The 10,078-nt window shown below is 37.0% G+C and overlaps 1 protein-coding gene across 6 annotated transcripts; it reads right to left on the reverse strand.

The window, feature by feature from the left end:
* Positions 1-2,865: 2,865 nt before the first annotated feature.
* Positions 2,866-6,428, reverse strand: cmklr2 (chemerin chemokine-like receptor 2). Of its 6 annotated transcripts, none has more exons than XM_027164798.2 (4): positions 6,258-6,428; positions 5,304-5,395; positions 5,001-5,095; positions 2,866-4,793 (listed from the first exon to the last, which is right to left on the reverse strand). In XM_027164798.2, exon 4 carries the CDS (start codon positions 4,766-4,768, stop codon positions 3,701-3,703), a length of 1,068 nt encoding a protein of 355 aa, XP_027020599.1. In that variant the 5' UTR covers positions 4,769-4,793; positions 5,001-5,095; positions 5,304-5,395; positions 6,258-6,428; the 3' UTR covers positions 2,866-3,700. The 6 variants fall into 6 exon arrangements, with proteins under 6 accessions (XP_027020599.1, XP_027020597.1, XP_027020598.1 ...); XM_027164796.2 differs by having other exon boundaries at positions 5,001-5,134; XM_027164797.2 differs by lacking the exon at positions 5,304-5,395.
* Positions 6,429-10,078: the final 3,650 nt, after the last annotated feature.

Consider the following 10,078-nt stretch of genomic DNA (forward strand, 5'->3'; position numbering starts at 1 on the left):
CAATCGACAGTACAGTACATAGTTTGAACTAGTGGTGTTTAGTTTGGAAGCATCGGATCACTCCAAGTAATCGTGATTCAGGGAATATATTTTTCTTAAGTTTACAGAATTGTGATTACAAACTTTACTGTGTGCATCAGCATGACTGTTATTGGGTACCATGTAAAATAGACACAACAAGAGACACAACAACACACAAACTTTCTACACCATTAGCTAACAATCTAAAAGTAGAGAGAGCAAAATCTTCTCTTTGGTCACTTGTGGTTTATGTTTGATTGCTTGTTTGTTTTATTTTGGGTTTTGAGTTTCTCAATTTGTAATCTGTCTTCTTTATTCATTTTTAAAATCCAGTCTAGGTGCTAAATAACTTCACAACTGTCAATGATACAAATTCCACGAGAATGATTAATCCATTGACTACCATCTACAGTATAATTCATTACCACATCTAGCTTTGGTACAAACCTATGCCTATTAACAAAAAAGTTTTTGATAGAGGTGTGTGTCTGTTTTTTATAAATTTTGTTTCTAATTGTTTCTTATTTTCTGTGCTGAATATGTCACTTCCAATATGCTCCCATGTTAACCAGCATGGTCTTTCTTTGTCCTGTGAGAAAAGCTGCCCTACCTACGTGACAGCAGAATCTGTCCGTGCAGCATTTTTATTGTGTCCAGCAGGATCCCAGTCCCAACACTCATCTCTACTCTGACTCTCATCTGCTTCATTTATTGTCTCACACTCTTCCACACTACTGACTGCCTGTCACTGTGAAATCAGACTAATTTCTTGGCTGAAATTAGGCCATGGTGGTGTGTTTATGACCTATGAAACAAATTTATCATCAAGTCCAGGAATTGACTAAGAATCATTATGTCTGTTTAATTTTAAGTGTTTAATTTACATATTCAAAACTGTAGAGTACTTGAGTAATAATTGTAGTTTTTGTTTTAGTAAAAGTTGATACAGTTGTTTTCAGATAAACAGGATGTTTTGGACAAAGGTTCTAAACAATATAAACCATGTGTTGTTTTTTCTGCTACCCATCAGCCACAGCTAACCAGCTTGCGCTGTTAGCCTGTAGATATTTCCTGTTTTATGCACAGTTGTTTTGTTCTTGGGAAATGTCTGTCCTTGGGTTGTTTTTTAATTATTATGGGTGTTTCCTGGATCACCATCAATCCTCTTCTACCTTACAACAAAAACAATAATATTTTTACAAGTAATATGTTTAGGGATTTAACTTTAGTTATCAGTCCTGGGCAGGAAGAACACTCTGGGTGGTGGTTTTCCTGTTTAAGTACTGTACAGCATGATATCCAAGAACATTATATAACCTGTATTTTACGATTTGAGATAATTTCATTTTAGATAAATGCATTAGTCTGTTTGAATATGCAGGCTAGGATGTACCTTTGAAGAATGACAAATGATATGGCTTGTGGTAAGTGGTGTCTTAGTGGTTAAGGTGTTAGAGTCTAATGATTGGAAGGTTGTCAGTTCAAATCCAAGGACCCCCAAGTGGCCACTGTTGGGCTTTTGAGCATGGCCTTAAATCCTCAACTGCACTGTTGTACTGTATAAATGCGTTAAATACACCTTTCTCTGGATAAGGGTGTCTGCCAAATACTGTAAATGTCACATACCACTATAAAATTCTTATGCTCCCAGATGGGAAAAATGGGATTTCTGTTACTTCAATAGTGGCGTGGTTGTTGGGGACATATGGGCTATATTGAGTATTTTAGAGTATTGCTGATCTACTGAGATTGTCACACAGAAAGAGGCAGAAGTCTCTAAAATAAAACAGTGTTAAAAACATCTAAGAGGATCTGCTGGCTGAAACAGCTTGTTGATAAAAGAGATTAAAGGATAATGAGAAGACTGGTTTAAGCTGACAGGAAGTAAATCAAATAAGAACACTGTATAATTATGGTGAGCTGAAAAACATCTCAATCACAGCACACAAAACCTCAGAGTGAATTAATTTCAACAGCAGAAGACCACACCAGTTCCAGTCCTCTCAGAAAAGAACAAGAATATGTGCCTATCATACCATATCATACTGGAATGTTTAACCACCTGGTATTTTTTTCCAGTCTTGCCCAACTGTCAACACTTAATCAGCTTGTGTCCATGATTGCTGGTCTTGGCTGACAGAAGTGGAACCTGATATGCTCAAGGCTTGATGTTTTTGCATTTTGAGATGCTTTTCTGCTCAACATGGTTGTGATTAAATGAGTTACTATAAACTTTGTGGCAGCGCAAACAAATCTGGCCATTTTTCTCTGACCTTGATTAACAAACCGTTTCCACTCAGAGAACTGTTGCACAATCAGTGTTGGTTTTCGTTTGTTTTTCACATCATTCAATATAAACTCTGCAAACCAGCCCATATGGCAGCAACATGCCATGCCATAGTCACATTTCTTCCTGATTCTGAAGTAAAGTGTATATCTTTGATTGTGTATCTTTCTTATATACAAATAGAATAAACTGGATTAAGCTGACAGAATAGAGAAAGAGTCTTTGCATTGGCAGTTTAATTTCAGCTTACATGTCCTTTGAATTTGGTCTTGTAAAAACAACTGAACATTACCTTAAACCTTCTTTACAAAGACACGCTATTCTTTTTGGCTTTTGTAGCACATGGAATTTTCTGTGACTTATCTGTCTGGCAGTTGGCAACTGATTCCATAAAGGAGGAGCAAATAACAATTATCAAAAACATACATCATTCAGAAGATCAAGATAAGGCAATCTGGCGAGCAGCGCTGTTACATGTATTCCGCAGCCCCATGTGGAACACACTGATATGAGCTTTCAAATACAACAAACAAATACACATGCTTCAGTCATTTGAATATTTTTAGTAGTAAATTTATTAAGACAAAGCGAATCAGCAGCTACAAAGCAAAATTTGCTCTTTGAGTGTAAAATTATTTTATACAAAATATTTAAATTCTGTCTTTTATTCATACATTTCTTTATAAACATCTAAAATAAACAGTCCAAATGTGCTAAAATAGGCTAAAATATGCTGTAAATATTGTTTCAAATTAAATACAAAAACATGAGAATTTTTTGTTTGTTTGTCATGAGCCACATCTAACCTGACAGGCAAAAAGAACAGAAATCATGCTGGAGAGTTACCTCAGATATTTTGAAGTCAATAATTAATTAAATCTTTATTTAAAAATAACCAATGGTAAATGAAAGATTAACCATGTGGTCAATTCTGTCAAGTAAACAAATATTATTCAAATATAGAAATACATATAGTTTCGTTCCTGAATTGTGTCTTGTTTGTGTAATGAGGGTCATCACCAGGCTATAATGGAAAAAATGTTTGGTTTCTACTTTCACCAAGTCTGGGAGAGGTGGTTGGGACACAAGTTGCTCATGTTTTCCACTCTGAGAAGTTGATAGTCATTATACACGGGCAGCCAAACAAGACCAGTTCCAAAAAAAGCAAATTATAAAAACGCCCTGGTTTGCTTCTTGGATGAATAAAAGAGTTCTGTTTAAAATCCTTGTGCAATATTCTTCTGCAAACATATCACATATAAATTATGTATTAACATATTATTATTTTTCTGTATGATCAGATATATTAAGCATGTACATATGTAAAATACAACTCTTCACAAATCACATATGTAGAAGAAGTTTGTTTACTGATGTTTTAGATCTTGTCCTTCAAACAGTAGTGTAGGCAGAGGGTTCTTCAGGTGAGCAGCTGGGTGGAAGTGAAACAGTCTCAGTGGCAGATAGGTTGTTGCTTAGCTCTCTCAGTGACTTCTTAGTAATGCTTATGAAGGCACCCTTGATAATTGACCGCACATTCTTACTCAACAGACCATAGAGTATGGGGTTGATGCAGCTGTTGAAGAAAGCCAGACTGGTGGCCAGAGGGAAGCCCACATTCAGGACATGACCCAGAAAGATTGAGTGGTGCATCGTGAGCTCCATAAGGCTAAAGGTGTGGAATGGCGCCCAGCACAAGAAGAAGGCCACGACAACTGCTGAGATCATTTTAGAGAAGCTGGAGAAGCGTACATTGCCAAACTGCCTCATCTTACCAGTCAATAATATTGCAGTCACACTGATGGTGAGGAACGGCAGGAGGAAGCCAACTGTGGCACGGAGAGTCACCATAGAAATGTGTCTCACCTTACTAACATGTGCATCCTCATTATGGAAGTTGTTGAAACACACAACCTTTTCGCTATACTGTAGTGTTTCTCTAAATATTAGTGCTGGACTGCTTAGGAGGCTGGACATCACCCAGGTCAATGCACAGATAATCCAGGCCCTTCGCACGGTACGGAACCTTTGGTACCAAGTAAGGTGCACGAGAGAAATGTAACGGTCCAGACTGAGCACAGTGAGGAACAGCACACTAGCATACATGTTTACTGTGCACACAAAAGAGTTCAGCTTGCACATTGTCCAGCCAAAGATCCAATTAAAATCACGCAGCACATAATCAATGGAAAATGGTAGGAAAAGGACAAACACAAAATCTGCAATAGCAAGGTTCTGCAGCCACACACTATTAGTTGTCCGTTTGATTTTGAAAGCAGTGACCCAGATCACAATGCCATTCCCAATTATACCAATCACAAATGCTAAAATGTAGATCACCACGGAAATAATATGCAGAGTTTCCTTCTGGACATAAGGTTCTCCTTTCTCCTCAAAGTCCCCATACTCAAGATATTCATAAGAGACATTGCCATAATCAATTTCCTCCAGGTCCATCATTGTAGAAAAGATTATATGACAATTGCTGTGGAGGGAACAAAATAAAATATATTCACTGCAATGTGGCTATAATTTAAAAAAAAATATAGACAAGAACAACCGTGTAACTCTAAAATGCATTAAGGTCAGGTAATTGCTCTCATAAGTGAAAATTGATACAGCTGTTACTGTCACTAAATTGTTATTCAGTTATCCATTAAAACTTCACAGAGATCTCAGAACTGATTCTTACCGTGTGCAGTGGCTGAACAGTTCTGCACTAATGCACAGTTCTGATCCACTCCTGGGCTTTAGCAGTGCAGATTTTCCCTCTCTTCTGTGTTACCGCTTCATTCCACAAAAACAATATCATCCACAGAGTCAACACTGTGAGAGGAAAAACAGAGAGAGAGAGAGAGAGAGAGAGAGAGAGAGAGAGAGAGAGAGAGAGAGAGAGAGAGAGAGAGAGAGAGAGAGAGAGACCTACAGACAGACTTTAAGAGCAAGCATGCGGAGGATAAAATTGAGGAATTAACAGAGTTGTCCTCTCACATACCTTGTATATCACAGCAAAGTACACAAACAATGACCCATTGCTAATCATCCCCACATCCTGACATCCTGTCTCCTCCTATTGTGCCACTCCTCCTATGAGTTTCACAAATGTTTGTCAGTCAGCTAACCCTGCTCTCCACAGTCCCGAAAAATCTCAGCCACAGGTCACCCACACAGTCAATAGTGTCTCCCCTCCCAGCTCATGACTAACCCTTATTCAAACCTCATGCATCATTCAATTTAAACACTTTCATGCATGTGTGTTTTTTGTGAATGTGGTCTTACTGTAGACTCAATAGTACTAAATAGTGTTACGTGTGTAGTGTATTTGTGTTGCTGGATGGGGAAGTAGCCTTCTGACTTGCTGCATGACTTTTTGAAAGTTGGGTAACACAACAGTTTGGTAATCATGTGAATTTTATCCTATCTAATTAGAGCATAGACAAAAACACACTTAAGCAAAAACACACTTACGAGACTGTTAAGAAATACAGAAAATATTAATTAAGCTCATTTTTAGTTTTGTTTTGTTGGTTGTTTTGCCATTTTATTTATAAACCTATGCAAATGTGTAGTATATAATATTAATACAGTATAGTTATATTTATTAATATTTATTATTATTATGATTAGTAATATTTGAGTGATTATTAATGTATTATTCATATGCGCATATTCTAATTTTTGAAAGAAAATACTATAAAATCTTGCACCGATCTAATTCACACAAGAAAAAGAGAGGAAAAAGCCACGCAAACAAATCAAAAATGTATAACTTGTATATATTATGCTAGAAGTAGCAGAGATTTCATTACAACAGTATGTGAATGGTGAGGTCTGCGCACGAGCCCGTTATAAACATGGGGATTAAATGGCGCATAGAAATGAACACAGAAAAATGAAAAAACTCTCGTATTATTATACTAATATTATTATACAGACACAGAACACTTACCGTTCAACTCGTCCAGCACCACGTCATATACTGTAGGCTGCGACCAGGCTGGTGTTGGAAATCTCGCCCTTCCTCATTTTCTGTAGCCTTTGCGTTAGAACAGGATGCGCTCCAAGATCTAGCAGTGCAGAAAGACTGTGTGTGTGTGTGTGTGTGTGTGTGTGTGTGTGTGTGTGTGTGTGTGTGTGTGTGTGTGTGTGTGTGTGTGTGTGTGTGTGTGTGTGTGTGTGTGTGTGTGTGTGTGTGTGTGTGTGTGTGTGTGTGTGTGAGAGAGAGAGAGAGAGAGAGAGAGAGAGAGAGAGAGAGAGTCTCAGTGAGCATATCCTGTCCAACAACCAATGCGACACGTCACACACTGCGGCTGCAGAATGAAGACAGGAATGCAAAAACGTCTCTGCAGGAGGGAGGACATTAAAAAAAGACAAATCTCAGAAACTATAGAACAGTCTATTAAAATACATCATCAGAGCTGTTTTGGATGTTTAAGACGGATTTGCACAATATTAAGAAGGTTTTATGGCTGCTCGGTGTAGACAGCTTGGCACAGTGTGGTACAGAGCGACTGAACCTGGAATTCATTAAAATTCAAGCTTGATAGTATAACAAGCTTCAGGATTCTAAGGAGTGGATCATTCTGAGGGTTTGGAAAGCATAGTTTTTGGGAAAACAGGTCAATTTATATTTTACTTTCATCAGAGTTTCTTCTGCATAACAGTAGGAATTAAAACTGTTTATTCATTTAACTGACCAATGTGAAGAATATGTACTGTATGAACGACCAGGAGCTGCACTGCAAAGTCAAGATAAATACATCAAATATCCTGGTTTATACATTTGGTTAATCATTCCCAGTGGGCATGTAAAGAATCTTTGAGATGCATCTGGCTTGATCACAAAGTAAGCTTACTTTTCTCTTTGATGCTTCCCAAAACAGCATTTATGTTGATGCCACCTTGTGTAACACTGGCACAGCAACAACATGGTATCCTGAAGTAAATAGCCAGCCACAAAGAAACTGCTGATATATGTCTTTAACTGAGTCCTGGTCTGCAATTTATCTAAGACCTATCTGTGTGTGTGTGTGTGTGTGTGTGTGTGTGTGTGTGTGTGTGTGTGTGTGTGTGTGTGTGTGTGTGTGTGTGTGTGTGTGCGCGCGCGCGCGCGAGGGGTGGATCAGTGTTAAAAGATATTACCCCAGCCTGGATATAATCCAGTCTACACACTCATTACAGAGTCTAACTTCAGCTTATGCCTTAGTGAGAGGTAGATAAAAAAAAATAAGAATGTAATCTATTTATGTTTAAGCAAATTATGCTGTGCAAATTAATATTCTGTGACAGATTTAATTGAGTTGCAGGCTATATTATTTAGGAAAAATGTTAAACTAGAACTAGAAATGTTCAACTAAATGTTAAACTAAACTAGAACTTTAGAAGACAGACAAAATGCAAAAAAAAGTTATTTTTCATCCCACAATGCTGCATGTCCCAGCTTTGTTCATTGGCATTTAAGGAAACACCTAATTATTTAGTTGTTTTAAACACACAACACAACACAAAATCATTCACATTGTCCCCAAAGTGCCTATGCATGTATCCAAACACGTGTGTTTTTTCCATGAGAGAGAGAAAGACCTTAAGAGATCATTTTCACACAACAGAATGCATAAAGCTGATATCACAGAAAAAAATTACTTCTAGACTCTCATGGTCCTGTAACAAAATGTTTTTATACCTACATTTACTGTATCTTTTCCCTGTACTTTACATTTTCAATAGCATGGTCTTATCTTTGTGTAGTTAACTGTGCTCCTGAGGGGCATGGCAGAAATGCTTGGCATGCTATGTCATTTGAAGATTATTAGTTTGTATCCTATAAATGAGACAGCCATCTACTGTATAACATGTGTTTCCTCTGAGTGTGATGGAGCAAAAATGGTGACACAAAGTAAGCAGCAACTAAAAAAAACATAGTTGTCTTAGTTAGCTAGTGGGCAGAAACTGGCAGGAACAAATTGAGGAACAAAGGTAAAGAATGTTTAAAAATGTAAATTGGTTAAAATCATTAAACTGGTGCAAAGAAAGACATCACCTACATGATGATGAGGAAAAACTATTTTTTGTAAATTTTACTAGCTAGTGGAAGCATAAAGAGGTGAAATATTAAAAGTTAAAAACCCTTGTCGGATTTGACACTTCCTGCTTAATTAAAAACATATATACAAAGTGAAACCATCCCAACAATGGACTATTTTCTTTGATGCGGTCAGGGAAATGCTCCCGCTCCTTGAAAGCAAACACAGAGAGAATGAGGAGAAGCTTATTTCTGCAGGCCATTCGGAGTTTTAACCAGGAAACACCCAGGATCTAGTACTGGACCTCTCTCTCTATCTTCAGTTTTTTCTTTATTTCTGGACTGCCACTTTAACTTGAAAGTGGACTTGCACAGCACAGTGTCACTTTATACACACCATACTGTATGTGTATGTGACAAATAAAATTTGATTTGAATTGATTTGATTTAATTTGAAACCTAGCATTCATGACCAGTCAGTTAGGCTCTTGAACATACAGTAAGCTAGAGAAGGTGAAGTGGATGACTTAAGTGGATGAACACATACACTTAAGTCATGAGCTGGCTGAAAGTTTGTTTTAACATGCTAGTAGGTAAAATGTCATGAAAGCAGATAGCTACAGTATGTATGTGTTTCTATGATGCCATATGTGGTATTTCTAAAATAAAATGCTAAATATACCCAACTGGTGTGAACTTTCACTAATTTCTATGAATGTTGCAAGCATTTTTCAAATAAGAGGTGGAAAATCTTAAATGAAATATGAGAAGAGAAAAGGGGACCTAATTGTCACTCTCAGTCTCACCAAGTCAGGTCTCCTGACAAGCTACAATTCAGTAATTCTTCACATCACACCATAAACTGACAAAAGGCATGAGTAGTGACCATATGATACGTTACAGAGAATAAGCAGTGAGATAACACTCAGTTAAAATTGAAACAGTCCTCTTAATGCCTGTTGTGTTAAACTGTAGCTCAAACACGTAACACTGTTAAATTCCACCTGCTACAGTATATAAGTGATAAATTGTAAAGGATAATTGTAATGAATACAAACAGTAACCACAGATCTGTCTGCCACTTAAAACCACTATGCTGTTCACTATAAATGTAAATTGTAAGTACCATACTTGAATAATTTTGCAAGTACACATTGCAAGTACATATTGTACTTAAACAGACAATTGACAAGAGTCTAGCAGACACTAAAAGAAAAAAAAAACAACAGATGTTACACAGCTGCAAGCCCAAAATGTCCAAGAAATACATTAGTCACATTCTTTCTTGCCAAATCATTCCAGGAGACTAAAGCATGTAATTTACACCTCTAAAATAATTTAGATCTGAAAATAAGTAAAGCCCAGAAAACAAATAACACTGTCCTAATAGCAGTGATTGACTTGTACTCTTTTACTTGTTTACTCAAGTCTATTAGGATTACACTGTCATACAGCTGTAGCACCTGCACCAACATCATGGTTAAAACGGAAAAAATATTTTATATATATGGTGAGCCATCATTTTTTAGGGTTTTCATATTGAAAAGGCAAAAATGAAAAGCCATGGTGCAGATTTTTTGTGTAGTTTTCATATTGTTGACAAAATACCTAAAACATGTTATCAGTGTTTATGCTAAAAAGAGCAGCACTGACATAAATAACCTAGCAGGACTAAGTCGCTGTCTACATCTAAAAAGACATCAATAAACATTTCTGACATTTTTACAGTTTACATGCTGTTAAAAAGG

Source organism: Tachysurus fulvidraco, chromosome 6 (assembly GCF_022655615.1).
Source record: "Tachysurus fulvidraco isolate hzauxx_2018 chromosome 6, HZAU_PFXX_2.0, whole genome shotgun sequence".
In the NCBI taxonomy this organism is placed as follows: Eukaryota; Metazoa; Chordata; class Actinopteri; order Siluriformes; family Bagridae; genus Tachysurus; species Tachysurus fulvidraco.

Coding starts and splice junctions, on each gene's coding strand:
- cmklr2 (XM_027164797.2), bottom strand. CDS start 4,768: ATGATGGACCTGGAGGAAATTGATTATGGCAATGTCTCTTATGAATAT.